This window comes from Hydra vulgaris, chromosome 08 (assembly GCF_038396675.1).
Source record: "Hydra vulgaris chromosome 08, alternate assembly HydraT2T_AEP".
In the NCBI taxonomy this organism is placed as follows: Eukaryota; Metazoa; Cnidaria; class Hydrozoa; order Anthoathecata; family Hydridae; genus Hydra; species Hydra vulgaris.
In genome coordinates this window covers 54,675,001-54,694,957 of record NC_088927.1, presented here as the reverse complement: position 1 = coordinate 54,694,957, position 19,957 = coordinate 54,675,001, and the positions used below count along the sequence as shown (strand labels likewise).

Below are 19,957 nucleotides of genomic sequence, written 5' to 3'. Positions count from 1 at the left end.
TTATACAAAAATTTTGAAGGTTTTTCTCCTTCTTTGATTAGTTTTTGTTTCGTGCGAAGAAACGCTCCGGGAAACTGGAGCAAGAAAAGAGCATCGCGTTTTTCTTTGATGCTATCTAAATTCGGGTTAGCGTTTTGTTGCTTCCCAACGGGCATTTGCTGATTTAAAATTAGTTTAGATTACGTTTATATGACTTTTACGCCGTTCTAAACGTTTAGGAATCTATTCTAAACGAGTACTGAATGTTTAGTTAGCGTTTAAAAGCCTAATCACACTTTCAGTTCCGTAGGAATCTATTCTAAACAAGTTCTGAATGTTTAGTTAGAGTTTAAAAGCTAAATCACACAGTTTCCGTACGGAACTAATTAAGTTATATAACTTAATTAAGTTCGCACAGAAGGAGTCGGACATTTTGAATCTTTTATTATGTATTAAAACTATAAATTTATATGAATCTTAAATTATGTAGTTTGTGGTTTAAAAAAAATAATATAACTTTTTATTTGGTAGTAACTAAATTGAGTTAACGGATGTTTTAGGGATATAATCCTTTTGATAATATTATCAATTATTTCATCAATGTTTCATAATAATAATATATATTATAAAAGGAGGATACAAATTGATAATTAGGTAATTTATAACTATGAATGGCAATTGATTTGGTTAATAATTTTGCTTTCTTTTTAATTCTATTTTATTACCTATTATTTTACATCATCTGATATTTTGTTTTATTGATTCTTTAGATTCATTCGTATGAGTTATGAGTGCAAAAGCAGAGTATATGCGAAAATATAGAAAGGTTGTTAAAGATGCAAATAGTTGCTGTGAATGTGAACCTCCTTGGTTATCAAATTCTTTAACAGATGCAGAAAATGTGTGTGGTTTATCTTCTATTTCAGATAATAGCACTAACTATATACTTAGTAATGATTCCTATGAACTTGACAATGACATAGTACAACCTCATAGTAGTTCTGATGATGAAAATTATTGTGATATTGATGATATTGATATTGACATAATACCGCCCAATAGCAGCTCAGACGATGAACATTATTGTGATATGGAGCTTGTTGACAATGGATCTTTTCAATACAATCTAGCTCAATGGGTTGTAAATGCAAAACTCACACGTTTATCATGTAATGGATTACTAGCCTTGTTGAGAAGATATGGGTGCGAGCTGCCTAAAGATAGTCGAACTCTTTTGCAAACACCTCTAGCTATACAAGTTCAGGAAAAGTGTGGTGGCCAATACATTTATTTTGGCCTTACCAAATGTTTACAGAATGCAATAAATCACGACATTTGCAGCGATGTACTCAATCTGCAAATAAATGTTGACGGTATACCATTGTTGAGATCGTCTAAAAGGCAATTTTGGCCAATTCTCTCTGCTGTTAATCATAATTCACCCATGATTGTTGCTTTATATCAAGGAGATAGTAAGCCAAATTCTGTTAATGAGTTTTTAAAGGATTTTATAGATGAGTATAAGTTTTTAAAGTGTAATGGTGTCACTCATAATGGTAAAAATTACACAGTTATTTTGCACTCAGTTATTTGTGATGCTCCTGCAAGATCTTTTCTGAAAAATATTGTTGGTCACAATGGCTTGCATGCATGTGAACGTTGTCTTGCTGTTGGTACGTCAACTAACAGGCAAACCACGTTTGTTTCTCCTGATTGCTTCAATGCTGGAAGGCGCACAGATGACAGTTTTAAAAATCTTGAATTCCTAGGAAGTCATCAACATGGAGCTTCACCTTTAAATGAAATAACAGACCAATGTATCAGCATATTCCCACTTGACTATATGCATTTGATCTGCTTAGGTGTCATGCGTCGTATACTTCAAGCTTTGAAAAAAGGTGATAGAAAAGTTAAGTTAAGCAACAATAACATATTGCAAATTTCGGAAAACCTTTTGGATCTACGAAAATGCATACCAAGTGAGTTTGCTAGACGCCCTAGATCTTTATTGGACCTAGATAGATGGAAGGCCACTGAATTCCGGCAATTCTTATTATACACAGGGCCTGTTGTCTTGAAAGGAATTTTGGATCCTGAGCGTTACAAACATTTTTTAACACTTTCTGTCGCTGCATCAATTCTGCTCACACCATCAAACGACAGAAGAAATAACATGTTGAACTATGCCAAAGATTTGCTTAGACATTTTGTTGAAAATTCTCAACAATTATATGGTAATTATTTTGTTGTGTATAATATTCATCATTTGCTGCATATAGGAGATGATGTAGAATTTTTTAATTCACCGCTTGATAATATCAGTGCTTTTCCCTTTGAAAATTATTTGCAAACGTTAAAGAGATATGTGAGAGGTTCTTCAAATCCTGCTGTACAAGTAGCAAAAAGAATTCAAGAATATGAAAACGTCCATAAATACTCTGACATTGCAAATGCAACAAACCCAGTTTTTAAATTATCAACAGCGTATAGAGATTCGTTTGCTCAACTAAAAAATAGACAGTTTGTAGAAATATATGAAGTTCAAAAAGATTCATGTATGTGTTATATATTCAGTTTTGCTAATTTGCATCCATTCTTCATTGAGCCATGCTCCTCTGACCTCCTAGACATTTATTTTGTGAACAATCATTATAAGCATTCAAAATCAAAAAATGTGAAGTTTACAGAAATTGAGAGAAAGGTTCTAAAGCTTCCCTGTAATGGCGGTTTTGTGTTGATGCCTCTTCTTCATTCAAAAGAGTGTTAAATTATTTTACTAATTATTTTATTATGGTTATCACTCTTATTTTATTATGGCTTTATCACTCTAATTAGTTGTTATTATGTTTTATGTACATATGTTTAATATGCTTAATATGTTTTTTAATTTAATGAAGATGTTTAATTGTATATTAGCAATAGGACTGAATTTCTTTAGCTATATATTTTTTATCTTACTATTTATATCATATTCATATTCATATCAGCTATATATTTTTTATCTTCATATTTAGAGGAAGTCTTTTTTTTTTTTAATTTTATTGGTGCAAGTCAATTTGTTAATCTATTTAAGTTATATTAGATTATGAGTATATTTTCCTTTGTTTTTGTTTTAACTTTTTAATATTTAAAAAAATATTATTTTGCTTTGATTTCATTTACTTTTATTGTAAATCTTAACATTAATTATAATAATTAAAAAGATATTATTCTTTTAGATTTTAAAGAGTAATAAATATATAGAAAATTTTTTATAACGTTCTCTTCTGCTAATAATTTCTCTTGATGTCTTGTTTAGCTGGAGCAAGTGTTAATAATAATAATAAGTAAACAAATATATCTATAAAATAGTATTGTATAGTATGTATTAGTAAATGGCTAAACTTATTTAAAACACTTTTAACACAGTTTTTACAAATAAAAAGAGTAATAACATTTTAGCAAAATGTCATATCACCGGGCTGTTTGGTAGAAGACAATCGTGAAGAAGAAGGAGTCTTGCCTTCCGCATGGGTGCAAGGAAAAGTAGTGATGTGGCCACCATCCAAAATGAATGCGTTTAAGTTAATGAAGGAAGGGGTAAAACCTAATGAAAATTGGCGGCTTTTTAGACTAATAAAAATAAAAATTACGTCAGGTTTGGTGTTTATTTTTTGACAACAGCTTCATATATTATTGAGTTGTTATTTTTTATAATTTACATTTGTAAAATGTTAAATAATTTATCCATTACTTGTTAAAAAAATTTACTTGGCAATATCTGCTTTGGATAAGTTTTGTTATTTATTTTACAGATTGCTACGAGGATTGTAATAGTTACAATTTAACAACAGAAACTGAAGAAGAGGATCAGCTGAAGAATGATCAGCAGTTAACAAAAAAGCGCAAGCGTGCTGACTTTGCAACTTTTTTTGAAGGTTCTTTTTAATTAGTTTATGTTTATATCATCATTATTGTTTTAGCGTCCTTGTTTCCGTGCTTGCACGGGTTGGACGTTTCTCATAATGCCATTTCTCCAACATACACTGTCTTGAACATCTTCTTTCCTTAAATGTAGCTTTTTCATATCATCTGAAACACACTCTTTCCAAGTTATTCTGTTTCTACCTCTACCTATTTCTCCTGAAACTTCTAACTATATAGATAATAATGTTACAAAATATATAAACTGCCAAATAATACATAAAAAATATAATAACTACCAAGTAATTAATAATTTATAATTTTGCATTATTCTAATTGAAATAAAACTTATTTTTTCATTTGGAGTTAATATTACTAACGCTAATTTATACAATTATATTAAAACATTTTTTTTATAATTTAGGCGAGAAAGAAGTAGATGTTAATGTTAATGCAAAAAGTAAGAATATTGACAAGTTAGCTAATTTGTTACAATAAACATAATAATAAGTATGATGTAAGTAGGAGCAAAGAAATAATATTTATAATCAGAGCTTTGATGTTGGTGCTACCAACAGGTAGTAATTTTATAAGAAGTGGAGCAGTAGCTGAAGTATTTGAACCTCTGCCTTAAGCCCTGGTGATAATAATAGCCATAGCATTATTATGTGTATGTGTTTTTTAATAAAACAGTTATTTATAATAATTTTTTACATTTACTGTAGTTGTAATTTATTTTTAAAATAGTCAAACTATCTGCATTTCCACAGCCACCTGCTAAACTAAGCAAAATGTTAGCATTAAACAGTTCGTTGAACAAAAAGATTGTGGATATGGTACCACAAAATTTCAAAATTGATCAAGCATGTAAGTTGTCTTTATTAAATTGTCTTTATTTCTTTGAATACTAATAGTAATTTGTTACGATTATATCTCAAACAATATAAGTTAGGATTTACATTTTAGATAAACCTTCGCCGCTTCAACAGTCACCTGGTCTCTTAAGCAGTAATTCCAAGATACCTTTATTCTAATCAAGCATGGCTACAATAACAAAAGACAATAATATTGATCAATCAAGTAAGATGTCTAAATTTATATCTTTGATATAGACCTTCTTCACTTATAGATTGACCTAGTAATTTTTATTACTTATGAACATATTTAGTGTCATTTTCCTTTTAAGATAAACGTGCAAAGCAATTTTTTTAATTAATTTACATTGAAAATAACTTTGCAAGCATAATTTAACTATATAGTTGTTGACATTGTAGCTAACCAATCAGTCCTATCAAACTCTCTTTTTTTGTTAGCCCGGATATTAAATTCAAAGATACCAATATACAGGCGCAGAGCTGCCATATCGAAAGACAATGTACTATCAAGTAATATTTAATTTTTCACTTTAATTGCATTTATGATTTTGATTTATAAATTATAATTATTAGGTTTATTCAAGATTTTTACCTAAAGAAACCATTATCTCATTTTGTTTTAGTACCATTTATGTCTCTCAAACACTCTCAACTTATTTTGATATTAGTTAATATTTGTATATAGTATGTTGTTGTATAGTATAGTAATTAAGGTCTGACGTATAAACTGCAAAAATGTAATGTTTTATAAAAAAAAATATTTATAAATATTAAATATAATGCTTTTTATATATAATATATATTTAAAAAGCCTGTACTTGTATCGTTATTTTTATTGCAGTGAAACTCTCAGTACCACCTTTTCAATTGAATAAAAAGTTTCATTCAAACAAGATATTGAGTGTATTAACTGCTCCTCAAGAAAATGAAATGGATAATAGGAGTAAGATATCAAACCTTATTTATTTACATATTATTTAATAACATATTTTCTAATTTGAGTGCTTTTTTTTTACGGTGGACACTGCAGTTGCCCTGCAGTTAAGCAAATTATCTGTTATCAACCTATAACTGCAAAATATGGAAAGTTATAAGTTTATTTTTTTTATTTTTATTATATAAATAAATTTATATTTTACAGAGTTTCAGCGAAAAGTTCTCTATCAATTATCAAATATGGCCAACGAAATTAAAGTTTTACGGATAGCAGTGGAAACGATGACGATACCAAGTTTAGAGCCTGTTGCTCAAGTCCATCTAGAGGTTATTGGTGGAGCTATTGGAACATTGGATGGGTACAGTAATTTAGAGGAGCAATGTGGAGTTCTTGCTAATCGAACAATTTTAGTAAGTGTATAGCTAAATATTTTTATCTTTACTTTCAGTAAAGACAACCAGAAAAGTTTTAAACGTATATAAAATGTTATTTTTGATGTCACAAAATATATTTTACTTTTACTAAGGTGGATTGACTTTTATTCTAATTGGAATCTTATATCTAATAAAATGTAGCGTTTATGAATAATTTCTTTGTAGATTCGCCTTCTTTCACGAATTGGAGGATCATCAATTAAAGATACTTCAAAGAATCTATTGAAAAGACTTTTTACAAATTTTGTTATGTCTCATTTGAGTATGGATGGAAAAGGTTCTCTGAGAAAGCTTCCGTTTAGAGACACTGCTCTGTGTCAACTTGTTGTCGGTAAAATATGTGTATTTTTTATTTTTTTAAATAAAATTAAATTTAAATTCAGTGTAATTTATATCTACTCAGTGTACACTGTACTAGTTTAACAAAAATTTAAATCTATAAAACTATGGCTTTATAAAATTGTTGAATAAATGATTTAGATTGAGTTATTTTTATTATTTGTAGAATGTGTTTTGAAACGAGATTGTACGTCTTCTGTATCAGAAATACATTCGTGTATTGGTTCCCACCTTAGAATGGCTCCCTTCCGATTAGGTGGAACTGGGAAAGGCTATGCACATATTTTCAGTTTTCAGGACGCAGAGGCTGGTTTGCTTGATTCCACCAAAGACGACGCTGATCGACCTGGAGACGATTGTGATGATGACGATGATGATGACGATAATGCAATATAATACTTAAAAATTTATGTACATTTGTTTTTGACTAATATATAAAAAAAAAAATATTTTTAACGTTTGATTTGTTTATGACTTAGATAACGCGCTGCAACGTTTAACTTTACGGCGCTAATTTATTTAAAGAAGCACAAATTAAAGAAATTTGAATTTATAAAATTCGGAATGCTTTCAAAACGAAAGATTTAGATTAAATTTAAAGAACGTTTAAAACTAACCATTTAGATATAGTTTAAATGGAACATTCGGTTGACCTTCGTTCTAGATCGAAACTAAATTAAATCTAAACGTTTAGGAAGAACACTAACTAAACGTTGATTAAATGTTCCAATGCCCGTTGGGTTTCGTTGGATTTCGTTTTCAATCCTTTTGATGTTTTTTTTATTTTTCGCACTTTCCTGTATCGAAATGTGTTGTAATTCAGCCCTAACAAAAAATTTGCAGTCGTCCCACCATTTTAAACTTGACGTATAGGACCGTTTTTTTGTTTGCCAATCTTGAATTAAGAGCTCAATTTTTAGCCTATGTACCTTTATTTCCAAAAGAGAACAATTTAATTTCCAGTAACCTGGTCCTCTCCTAAATTGACTAAAGCTGACAGTTGTTGACACGAACTCGTGGTCGGAAAAAGGGTTGGTGAGAATTTTGGTGCCTGTTGTTTTTTTGGCGACTTTATCAGGGCAGTAGATTCTGTTGAGTCTACATTTAACCGTCTGATTGCGCCATGTGTATTCTCTTTTGTTGGGAAATTTATAACGAAAAGCATCTACTAGGTTATACTTACCTTGGAGGACCCCGAGTTCAGCAATGCCGTAGGTGTGATATTTAGCGTTGTTTGTACCCTCTGTGTCAAGAGGCAGGCTTTCGACCATGTTGAAATCCCCGGGCATCAGGACGGGTAGTCCTGTGCCCTGCAAGAAATCTCTAAGGTCGCCAAAAAAGAGGCGCCTTTCTCTCGGCACATTAGGTGCGTAAATATTCAACACCTGCATTTCGTGTTCATCAATTTTTATCATGACATTTAATATTCTTCCGTTTTTGTCTCTTTTTAGTTCCTGTAAAGAAACATTAGATTTAGAGAGTATCGCCACCCCACAACAGTTATGACTCGGACCAGAGTTCCAAATAGACTCGCCAGTCCATTCGTCACTCCACTGTTTAACAGTGGAAGGTCCGGATTTTGTTTCCTGAAGGAGGATAAGATCGAAGGTGGACTTTTTGAGAAACCCAAAAAAATTATCGCGTTTGTCTTGGTCGTTTAGACCGTTTATGTTGCACGTTAAAATATTAATAGCCATGATGGAGAGGATCAGGTTTCTTAATTTGGAAATCTCGTGTACCTTAAACATAAATATAATTTTACAACCTGACATAAAAAACACTAACATATAAACCTTAACTTTATAGCACGAGTTTTCGTTTGAACTGACGTAATACGAACAATAGGACGCACTGGACCATAACATTCCACAAAAAAGCGCGAACTACAACAAAACGAATTACGACAGCTTAAGCGCTTTTTCAAAAACGTGACATGCATAATTAATGAGTAAAAAAATAGAATGTAAAAAAAGAATTTTTGTAGAAAGAAAAAGATATAAAAGTTTAGAACAAAAAGTTCGAAATAATAATTTGGTTTGAGAACAAAGCTAAAATAGTAAGATAATAGGTTAAAAAAGGGAGAGAAAAATAATCTTACGAATTCTTTTCCGCACATTGTTGGCTTTCATAATCTTCATCGATTATTAAGGAGTCCGTTTCGACTTCGAAACACATTTCCACACTTTCTTCTGACAAAAGTACTTCTTCTAACGACATGCCTTCCTTTACATCGTTTGTGTTTATTAATTTTTTTGGGGTTTCGCATTCCGACTGCCCCAAACGTTTTCTGGTCAGTTGGGTGGGTTTTGCTTTTGGTGTTTTTGATGGATGTTCTTTTTCACTACGACATTTTATCCCGGAATCAACTTTAGCATTAACCTCAACACAGGCGTTTTGAACGTCGTTTTCCACATTCACACTATTGATTTGTGTTTCTGTGGGTTGTGTGGAAGGTACGGGTAGAATGGTTGTGTTTTTTAAATTTGGTGGGTTAAGTTCGGGCTGGCCAGAGTGTTTGTAGCGTAGGTTGAGTCCATCGACGTTTTGATAGCGGGGTAGAGGGTTTATGCATGGGTTGGTCCAGTTTTTAATGATAATTATCACATTACCTGTGTATATTTCCTCCTCATGAGCCTTGCACTTTTGTAAGTAGAAGGAGTTAAACTCACCTCGTCCTGCGGCTAGGTGTTTACCAAGCAGGATGATGGCGCTCTGACATCCATTCCTGAGAGTACCAATGGGAATGTTTTGAACCAAGACGTGAATTTTTCGCACATATTTTTGTTGGAACTTCAACACGCATCCTTTCATTTCAATTTCTGCCTCGAGGTAGGTTGCGACAGATGAGTTGTTAACAACGGCAAATTCAAAATGCTTATTGGTGTAATGCCTTGTTACACCCCAAACATTGCCAAGTAACTTCTTCTCGGCCAAACATGAAAGAAAATCATTGACGCTCACGTTTAAATCACCGCATCGACAAATAAGCACGTTTGAATTGTCAATCTCTGTCTTAGCGTTAAAAATCCCAAGATTAGTTCTCGATTGAACAGAAGTGTTACCAGACGATAAAACACCAGCATAACTTTTAGCCATGAATACAACTCAATAAAAAACAAATTACAATAAATAAAAATGGCGACGAAAAATCTTCAAAAGCTAATTTAACAGTAAAAACCACAAGGAAGACTAAAAAAGTTTCAGTATGTGTTTTTTTCCGTGGGAATAGACTCTACCTCTAAGAGTCTACTCGCTACACCCTTTTCGAATTTTATGAATGGTTTTTAACCCTAGGGTTTTTTTTTTTTTTTTTTTTTTTTATTACAAAATAATAAATATTTACAAAAGTTTTAACTATCTCTGCATAATAAATACGCATACTTACAATAAATTTCTAAATCGTTAAACTTTATATATTTTTCCATTTATAAATATTTTTATGATACATTTTTATATTTAAAGAAAGTAAAAGAGAAAAACAAGCTTTTTTTACATGTAGTTTACTTTGATCTATTCTAAAATATTCTTCAGTTTAAATGCCGATATTTTAAAAATAAAGTCGTGTTTCTATATATATATATATATACATTTTTTTAAATTTTTGTTTGTTTTTTGTATTTTTATTTTTTTGTGTTTTTTATTTTTTTTATTTTTTTTTATTTTTTTTTTTATTTTTTTTTTGGTTTTTTTTTTTTTTTTTTTTTTTTTTTTGAGCCTTTGTGCGGAAAGAAATCGAGAATATGGAAAATGTTGATAATGAAGTTGGTAAAGATTAATTAAGTATATTTAGTAAAGAAAGATTTTATTAGATAATACTAAAAAATTACAGGACTTTTACACAAATCATCACGTAACGAAATCTACACAAAAAAAGTTAAATAATAAAAAATATATCTTAAACTAAGGGTTGGCAGTGATTGTCTAATCATATATAACAATATTTAAAAATTATATGTTTAAAGGACTCGCGATCGCTCAACTAAACATTTAGTCCTTTCTACGAGCCAGTGTGTTAGTTTGGCTCATATGTTTAGTTTCAGGTTCCCGTTCTCTATTTCACAAAAAACGTTTTTAATACAAAAAAGTTGACAGAAAATGTCCGTGGTGTTTCTACGGACATGATAATTATATTTTAAAGTAATAATATTCCTGATGTTTCTGGTAATTATCCTGATCACTGCCGTTGGGTCAATATTTGAATTGTTATACATATGGTGGCATCTGCTATTCCATATTTCACTCATAATGGTTTGAGTGACTGTCAACAGCAGCTGCGAGGTAGGGTTTTTCTCCGATAAATTCGCAGTCTCAATCGAGAAGATGCAATTTATTGGAGAAAATTTGGTTTGGGATGTCAAGGAGTTATATACATGTTTAAAGTATTCCCATATTGTAACAGAAGGAGGACAGTAAGCAAAGATGTGCAGGTTGTCCTCAATTTTACCGCAAGTTTAACATTTGTTGTTTTTAACGATCTGTTGCCTTGTGCTTTTGGCAAGCAAGGCAGCAGAGGGTAAGCTGTTATGGAGAAATCGAAAGAGGATGTTTTGAGTCGGTCCGAATGCGTGGGAGGTAAAATTTCTTTTCCAAATTTGGGTCCACGGCATTGTTGTTTTTGTTGAACTGTTCCAGAAAAGTTCTGCTGGCACGACTGTCTTTTTGTTTTTTGCCACTTCTAAGTAAAAGTTATATGTTGATTTTAGGGGGACGTTAAAAAGGGACCCGTATTTATCTAAGATTTCAATTGTAGTTTTGTAGTACTGAGACATTTTGTTGTCCCAGTGTTTTGGAAACGTGTTTTGCCTTAAAAAATTCCAGCTTTCGTTTTGCTTAGTATATTTAACCAGTGAACTTGCCACCCAATACTTTGAAAAGTAGTAAGAATCGTGAGTTTTGTCCTCTTCGCGTTCTTTTATTTGAAAGAGCGTTTTGAGGCGGATCGCAAGACTTTGCTCCTATCCGGGGGTCTCGGAATTTTATCGGTGATAAAATTCCGAGACCCCCGCTTTTGACGGGTAAGAAAAGTGTCTCTCGTTTGACCGGGTTGAAATTGGGCTTTGGCCACAGATTTTCGAAAATGGCTCGATGCAAACGCTCTACTACCCAATCGGGAGTGGGCAAAACGTTTGCTAGAAACCACACTTTTGACATTGCTAGCGTATTTATCAGATTAGTCTTTCCCCTAAGTGACAAAGTACGCAGTCCCAGAAACTTGAGCTTTTTCTCTGTTTTGTTAAGAGCTACTTGCCAGTTGAAATTGGTAGTATCGCTCAGTCTGGTGTAAAATGTGACACCTAAAATTTTGAAACCGGTGTCATTGTTCCACTCTATGTTGTCCAATTGTGTGTAAATTTCGGGATCAAAACCCCAAAGAGCGAGACCCTTGGTTTTTGAGGCGTTGATCACTTAACCACTTGCTTTTTCAAAAAGTTTTAGGTTTTCAAAGAAATACCGGACACATTTATATCCTTAGCAAAAAAGTTCGAATCGCCTGCGTAATGCTGCCGTTTTAGAGGTTTTCGTATTCCCGGGAGAGGAAAACCCTCTATTCTGCTACCGCTCTGATCACCAAAGCCAAAGCTTCAGCAACAAAAACGTACAGCAAAAGAGAGAGCGGGTCTCCCTGTCTGACTCCCCTTTCTGTAAGAAAGGAGGTAGACAGGAAGCCGCAATTCAAAACAGTTGCCGAAACATCTGAATACAAGGTGTTAATAAACGATACAAAATTTTCTCCGAGATTGAATTTTCGGAGAATCTGCAGCAGAAACGCGCGATCGACTTTCTCAAACGCCTTTTCTTGATCTATTGTCAAAATGAAACTAGGTAGTTTTTTATATTCGGCGTAATCTATAAGATCACATATTAGATGTAAATTTAAAAAAATGTTTCTAGCTGGAATTCCGCAAGTTTGATTTGGTTCTATAATTTTGCCCATTACTTTTGCAAGTCTTAGGACCAGCGCTTTTGTAATTATTTTGTAATCAGCGCCGAATAAAGATATAGGCCTCCAATTTTTGCATTTAGTAAGATCTCCTTGTTTGGGAATAAGTGAAATTATTGATTTTTTCATAGAGCGGCTGGTGTTTTTTTCTACGAAAAGAATTTTGTAAGCAAGTTCTTCAAAATCTTTTTCTAAAACGTGCCAAAAAGTTTTGTAAAATTCAGCTGGAAATCCGTCATAGCCCGGAGATTTTCCGTTTTCAAATTTAAAAAGGGCCTCTTTTAGTTCCGCGCCGGTTAGGCGGGTGTTTAAAAATTCGTTTTCATCATCACTCAAACGTTTAGTGATGTGTGACAAGACACGATTTTGGCTGTCTTTGCATAAATTTGTTTTAATGTAAATGTTTTTATAATAAGTTGCTAGGGAGTTGAGTATTTCGCCAGGTTCACTCGTCAATGTGCCGTCATTCTTGCGAATTTCGGTAAGTGACTTGTTCCGCTGTCGAGTTTATTCCCAATTATACAAAAGTTTTAGAGGTTTTTTTCCTTCTTCGATGAGTTTTTGTTTCATGCGAATATAAAGGATTTTTTTTTTTTTTTTCTTTTATTACAAAATAATAAATATTTACAATTTTTTATAACATTAACTAAGTTTTTATGTTTTTACAATATATGGTATTACAAAGCTAGCGCAAATATATACATTTTTTGTTTTTTAAATTTTATAACATTATTTTTGTATTTTTAATTTTTAATTTTTTTGTGTTTTTTGATTTTATATTTTTTTGTGTTTTTTGGTTTTATATTTTTTTGTGTTTTTTGGTTTTATATTTTTTTGTAATTTTTTGTTTTTAATTTTTTTTTGCCGTTGTGCGGAAAGAAATCAAGAGTTTAGATTAGGTAAAAAAGACAGAAGAAATTTCAAATAAGGTTAAGGAGAGGTTAATAAGGAAAAAGGAAGATTTATATCCAAAAAAATTAAAAAAGGAATTACAGGACTTTCACATAAACATTACGTTACGAACACTATAGATAAAAAAATTAATGTGCTAAAATAATATTTCATATATTAAGGACTGGCAGTGATTTGCTAATTTTATATAATAATAAGTTTGTTGTATAACATAAAAAAATTGCATAAGGGAAGAAAGTCTTTACTAAACATACCACGAGCCGTTGTTTTATTTCAGCTCATATGTTTAGTTTCAGACTTCCATTCTCTACTTGACAGAAAACATTTTTTATACAAAATGACTCACAGAAAATGTCCGCGGTGTTTCTGCGGACATGATAATGATATTTTAAGGTAATAATATTCCTGATGTTCCTGGTTATTACCCTGATCACTGCCATTGGGTCAATTTTTTTGTTACTAAACATGTGGTGGCATCTACTGTTCCATATTGCACTCATGATGGTTTGAGTGAGTGTCAACAGCAGCTGCGAAGTGGGGCTTTTCTCCGATAAACTCGCTGTTTCAATCGAGAGAATCGAATTTATCGAAGAAAAGTTGTTTCGGGATGTCAAGGAGTTATATACATGTTTAAAATATTCCCAAATTTCGATAGAAGGAGGACAGTAGGCAAAGATATGCATGTTGTCCTCGAATTTACCACAAGTTTTGCATTTGTTATTTTTGACGATCTGTTGCCTTGTGCTTTTGGCTAGCAAGGCCGCAGATAGTAAACTGTTGTGTAAAAAACGAAAGAGGATGTTTTGAGTCGGTCCGCATGCGTGGGAGGTGAAGTTTTTTTTCCAAATTTGGGTCCACGGCATTGTTGTTTTTGTTGAACTGTTCCAAAAAAGTTCTGCTGGCATGACTGTCTTTTTGTTTTTTGCCACTTCTAAGTAAAAATTTTTTGTTGTTTTTAGGGGGATGTTAAAAAGGGACCCGTTTTTGCCTAATATTTCTATTGTTGTTTTGTAGTACTGAGACGTTTTGTTGTCCCAGTGTTTTGGAAAATTGTTCTGCTTTAAAAAGTTCCAGCTTTGGTTTTGGTTAGTAAATTTTATAAGTGAACTCGCCAACCAATACTTTGAAAAGTAGTAATAATCGTGAGCTTTGTCCTCTTCGCATTTTTTCAGTTGAAAGAGTGTTTTGAGGCGAAGTGCAAGACTTTGCTCCTTCGGTGATAAAATTCCGAGACCCCCGCTTTTGACGGGTAAGAAAAGTGTCTCTCTCTTGACCGGAATGTATTTGGTCTTTTGCTACAGATTTTTGAAAATGGCTCTGTGCAGACGTTCTATTACCCATTCGGGAACGGGCAGCACGTTTGCCAGAAACCATACTTTTGACATTGTTAACGTATTTATCAACATAGTCTTTCCCCTAAGTGACAAAGTACGTAGTCCCAGAAACTTGAGTTTTTTTCTCTATTTTGTTTAGAGTTACTAACCAGTTGAAATTGGTAATATCGCTCAGTCTGGTGTAAATAGTAACACCTAAAATTTTGAAACCGGTGTTGTTGTTCCACTCTATGCCGTCCAATTCCGGGTACATTTTGGGATCAAAACCCCCAAGGGCGAGACCCTTGGTTTTTGAGGCATTGATCACTGAACCACTTGCTTTTTCAAACAGTTTTACTTTTTCGAAGAAACAACGGACTGATTTTATGTCCCTGGCAAAAAAGTTCGAATCGTCTGCGTACTGCTGTATTTTAAGGGGTTTTGGAGTACCTGGTAGCGGGAAACCCTCTATTCTGCCATCTGCTCTGATCACCAAAGCGAGAGCTTCGGCAACAAAAACATACAGCAAGAGAGAGAGGGGATCAGCCTGTCTAACTCCCCTTTCCGTAGGGAAGGAGGCTGACAGGAAACCGCAATTCAGAACAGATGCCGAAACTTCTGAATATAAGGTGTTAACAAAAGATACAAAATTTTCTCCGAGATTGAATTTTCGGAGAATCTGAAGCAGAAACGCACGATCGACTTTATCAAACGCCTTTTCTTGGTCTATTGACATAATGAAACTAGGTAGATTTTTAAATTGCGCGTAATCTATAAGATCACGGACTAATTGTAAATTTGAGAATATTGTTCTACCTGGGATTCCGCAAGTTTGATTTGGTTCTATAATTTTCCCCATTACTTTTGCAAGTTTTAGAGCCAGCGCTTTTGTGAATAATTTGTAATCAGCGCCGATTAGGGATATGGGCCTCCAGTTTTTTGTATTTGGTAAGATCTCCTTGTTTGGGGATCAGTGAAATAATAGATTTTTTCATAGAGTGGCTGGTGTTTTTTTCTACGAAAAGTATTTCGTAGGCAAGTTCTTCAAGATCTTTTTCTAAAATGTGCCAAAAGGTTTTATAAAATTCAGCTTGAAGTCCGTCATAGCCCGGAGATTTTTTTTTTACAAAATATTGAGATTTACGTTGCGCTCAAAGTCAAATAATTTGGGGACATTTTAGGGCATTATTCGAGGTGTTTTGCCGCTAAATTTATTTATTTTGTCAAAAAACAGTTTTACTGTTGTGCTAATGTGATTTCAATAGTTATGTAATTGGATAAATGTTTTTTTTTTTTTTTATCGATTCTATTCCTTAAAAGATGTAGATTTTATTTTTATATTTTAAAGATTCTCTGCAGCTAAGATTGTAAAAACGCATTAATCTCCATAAGGTGGCAGAGGCGCTCGAAGATCAATTAAAACGAATGCCAATGCATGCAAAACGCGCAGTAATCAATGCATGCAAAACGCGCAATAATAGGCATACCTAGTCGAGCACCAAAGAAGGTTAGTATTGCACCTGAATCTATTGGTAATGATAATTTTGACAGTAACGCCTTTGATGATATTTGCAACGATGATAGTTCGATTACCAAAGACAGTAGTTAAAGGCAAAATGTACACAGATTATATTATTACTGTATTAATTATTTTTTGTTATAATAAACTTCTGAATTATACGCTTTTTTCTAATCGTCATCAATAACTTTTATATGAAATTTAAAATATATATGAAGAGGAGGGAGGAGGGTAATCAGGTGCGATCGATCCCCCTTTATTTGCATATTCTCTTTATTTCAAACAACTTTTAAATGGAAAATTAAGAAAAATTTATATTTGCTATTATAATCTGCCTTTTTTCTAAAAATTTTCACGTTACGGTTCAGTATATAAATATATATATATATATATATATATATATATATATATATATATATATATATATATATATATATATTTATATATTTATATATATATATATTTATATATATATCTATATATATAAATATATATATATATATATATATATATATATATATATATATATATATATATATATATATATATATATAACATATAAATATATCCTATGTATATATATATATATATATATATATATATATATATATATATATATAATATATATATATATTTAAACAAATTTAAAGAGTATTCTACACAATAGAGTGCTCAATGTTCTTAAAAGAACAGAGCAATTATATTAGTAGTAGAAAATCACTTAAATATATATATATATATATATATATATATATATATATATATATATATATATATATATATATATATATATATATATATATACATATATAACCTATAAATATATCCTACGTATATATATATATATATTTATATATATATATATATATATATAAATTTTTATATATATATATATATATTTAAACAAATTTAAAGAGTATTCTACACAATAGAGTGCTCAATGTTCTTAAAAGAACAGAGCAATTATATTAGTAGTAGAAAATCACTTAAATATATATATATATATATATATATATATATATATATATATATATATATATATATATATATATATATATATATATATATATATATATATATATATATATATATATATATATATATATATATATATATATATATATATATATGTATACATTTAGCACGTATTGTTACGTAACAATGCTACGTTTCGTTACGTAAAATCTTACGTCTCGGTTACGTAAAAATAACGGACATTTTGCCCGTAACGTAACGAATCTCGTTTACGTTACAATACGTAACGTAACCTAAAAGTGTTATAGGGGTAAAGTTTAAGCTCTTCCCCCCTCCCTTAATTTGAGGGGGTTTGAATTTTTACATCGTCATATATTTTTTGAACGCTCGAATATTTTATTATGAAATTTAAACTTTATCGATGAATATAAGTCTAGTTGAAAATAATACAAAAAGTATTTCATCAACTTGTTGCTTTCGCGTTTCTTTTGTGTTTACTGTCTCCTTCCACAGAATCTTTTACTTTATTGTTGACTGGAATCTCTCCCTTTTTTTGCCACTTTAGGGTTAGCGACTTTTGACTCCTTAGACATTCTGATAAGACCTAAAGGATTTAATGTTAGAGAATTTTTAGCAATTTTGATTTGCTACATTTGCAGAACTGAGTTGGGGTTTCTAAATCGAGAACATAAGTTTAAAACTGGCGAATTTTGAAAAATCGATTTTTTTACGTAAAAAACGGTTATTAAAAATAAAAAAATATATAACGCGGCTACTGAATTAGTTTTCTTTTTGTTTCACTTTTATGAAAAACAATAAAATGAAAAAAATATCTTTTTTCGTATTATTAAAAAAAAGAAAAAAAATTTTTAGTGGGATTTTTCCCACCAAAACATTGTACGTTGTATTTTTGATATACATTTGATCCTTCTTACAATCCTACAAGATGCAGTGCCAAAAACTTAGTTCATGTATTAAATATTAAAGTGGTACACGAAGATTTTTCGACTGTGAAAAAGTTAACAAGATATGTAATTCCTACCAGATTATATTGTTTACTTGTCCACTTTATCTTTTATTTGTTCAAATCAAATTTAAAAAAGTACAATGTTCAACACCATTGCACATTATTTTAGTTGTTTTTTTTTTTTCTTTGTGACATAAAAATAGTCTTGATATTACCTGTATCACCTTTTTGTATTTACTATTTTTAAATGATTCAGAAATAATAATTTTGATTTTAGACATTTTTTCAAGTCAAGCAACTTACTTGCAGCATGTAAAAAGTACCTTACAACGGAAAAAAGTTTTAGTTTTCCTGATTTTGCAGAAAATTATAACTTTCTGATAGAAAATACAATTCCAAATTTCTACTGGAATAACAGCTAAGCAAAATAGAAATTTTGTTGTTAAAGATAAGCTTTGTCAGGTCATTTCAGAAAAAAATCCGTACTTTTATGATATTCTGAAAGAAAGCGCCGCGCTTAAGTAGCCGACCTATTTTTTTCTTTCTTGTTTTTTTAAATTATAATGTTCATTTAAAAAAAATTAACTTAAATATATTTTTTGGCGTCCATAATGTGTTCAAGTTCTAAGTTGATTATGTATTAGAGAAAATAAATTTTATATGTTAGACTATTAATTTTGTACATTTTTTGCTTAGTAAATTAATGAAAAAACAATAAGATCAAGGATCAGTAGTTAGTTAAATGTTGAAAGAATAAGTTTGTGAGTTTTATGTTTATTTATATTGTGTTTTTTGTATGTTAAATGCTCATTCTTTTAATTTTTTATTTATTTATTTATTTTTTTAAATTTTTTTATACTTTAATCTTTACAAATTCGTAGTATATAACAGAATCTTTACAGAGTAAGTAAAAATAAAAAAAAATATTCACAAAGTTACGTTATACAAAAAATATATAAAATAAAACTGCAAAGTATTAGAAATTACTTCATAAAACGCGGAAAATTTGCAGAAGACCGATGGTCTTGTCACCAAGAAACCGCTACGCGTTACTAATATTTTCGGATACTTCAATTTAAAATAAGTTTATGTTTGGAAAAAATGTTCTCAGTTTCGGTAGAATGAAAATAAAAATGCAAAATGCATAAAACAAAGAATGCAGATTCAAAAAAGAATTTTAATTTTTTTAATTTTATTAATCAATACACATAAATATAAGTAGGTACACGATTTACTAAATAGGTAATATATAGTTGTTCAAGTGTTGATAAATAAGCCAATTAATCATTATTTTTTTTTTTTTTGTTGCTGTTGTTTTTGAGTAATTTAGAGTTTTTAGAGTTATTAGAGTTTACATTGGTTTTGGAATAAAGTTAATTTTATACATTAACGCAAATTTTATCACGCAAGTTGCTAATATTATTGAGTTCTCTTAATCTATGGGATCGCTTTCGCCTTCTTGTTGAATCTTGTTGAATCCTTATTAAACATTTACAACTTTATGAATTAAAAATTCATAAAGTTGTAAATGTTTAAAGTGAGATCTTTTAATAACGTTTTCAGAGTATTTGAGTTATTCTATTTTTCCAGTTGAGTATTTTTGGATAATAATTTACTATATAGACAAGGACCACGGTACGACCCATTGAAAAATAAAACCGCGTCCCAAAGGGGTTCCATGTGGGTTCCGTGTAGGATTGATAGGATTTACGTGGGACGGATTTTCCCATATGGTATCCGTATTGAAATATGTCACTTTAAATGTGTGGGAACCATATGGTATTTACTCACATGTGGGAAACATATGGTATTACTCACATGTCACTTTAAACATGTGGGAACCAGGGCCGCCAAAAGCCGTCA

At 30.9% G+C, this 19,957-nt stretch overlaps 2 protein-coding genes across 4 annotated transcripts; both read left to right on the top strand.

Moving 5' to 3' along the window:
• The first annotated feature begins 490 nt into the window (after positions 1–490).
• Positions 491–2,790, top strand: LOC136083985 (uncharacterized). Its single transcript, XM_065803970.1, has 2 exons — positions 491–633; positions 750–2,790. The coding sequence occupies exon 2, from the start codon at positions 767–769 to the stop codon at positions 2,744–2,746; it is 1,980 nt and encodes a 659-aa protein (XP_065660042.1). The 5' UTR covers positions 491–633; positions 750–766; the 3' UTR covers positions 2,747–2,790.
• A 469-nt stretch (positions 2,791–3,259) lies between these two features.
• LOC136083986 (uncharacterized) lies at positions 3,260–6,891 on the top strand. 3 transcript variants are annotated; one of them, XM_065803971.1, is made up of 9 exons: positions 3,260–3,616; positions 3,774–3,896; positions 4,630–4,749; positions 4,849–4,962; positions 5,196–5,267; positions 5,599–5,700; positions 5,899–6,104; positions 6,294–6,459; positions 6,634–6,891. In XM_065803971.1, exons 4-9 carry the CDS (start codon positions 4,923–4,925, stop codon positions 6,861–6,863), a joined length of 816 nt encoding a protein of 271 aa, XP_065660043.1. In that variant the 5' UTR covers positions 3,260–3,616; positions 3,774–3,896; positions 4,630–4,749; positions 4,849–4,922; the 3' UTR covers positions 6,864–6,891. The 3 variants fall into 3 exon arrangements, with proteins under 3 accessions (XP_065660043.1, XP_065660044.1, XP_065660045.1); XM_065803972.1 differs by lacking the exon at positions 3,260–3,616 and having other exon boundaries at positions 3,659–3,896; XM_065803973.1 differs by lacking the exons at positions 3,260–3,616; positions 3,774–3,896 and having other exon boundaries at positions 4,379–4,749.
• Positions 6,892–19,957: the final 13,066 nt, after the last annotated feature.

Coding starts and splice junctions, on each gene's coding strand:
- LOC136083985 (XM_065803970.1), top strand. CDS start 767: ATGAGTGCAAAAGCAGAGTATATGCGAAAATATAGAAAGGTTGTTAAA.
- LOC136083986 (XM_065803971.1), top strand. CDS start 4,923: ATGGCTACAATAACAAAAGACAATAATATTGATCAATCAA. Junction 5,701..5,898: donor AAATGAAATGGATAATAGGA/GTAAGATATCAA, acceptor TATATTTTACAG/AGTTTCAGCGAAAAGTTCTC. Junction 6,105..6,293: donor TTGCTAATCGAACAATTTTA/GTAAGTGTATAG, acceptor ATTTCTTTGTAG/ATTCGCCTTCTTTCACGAAT.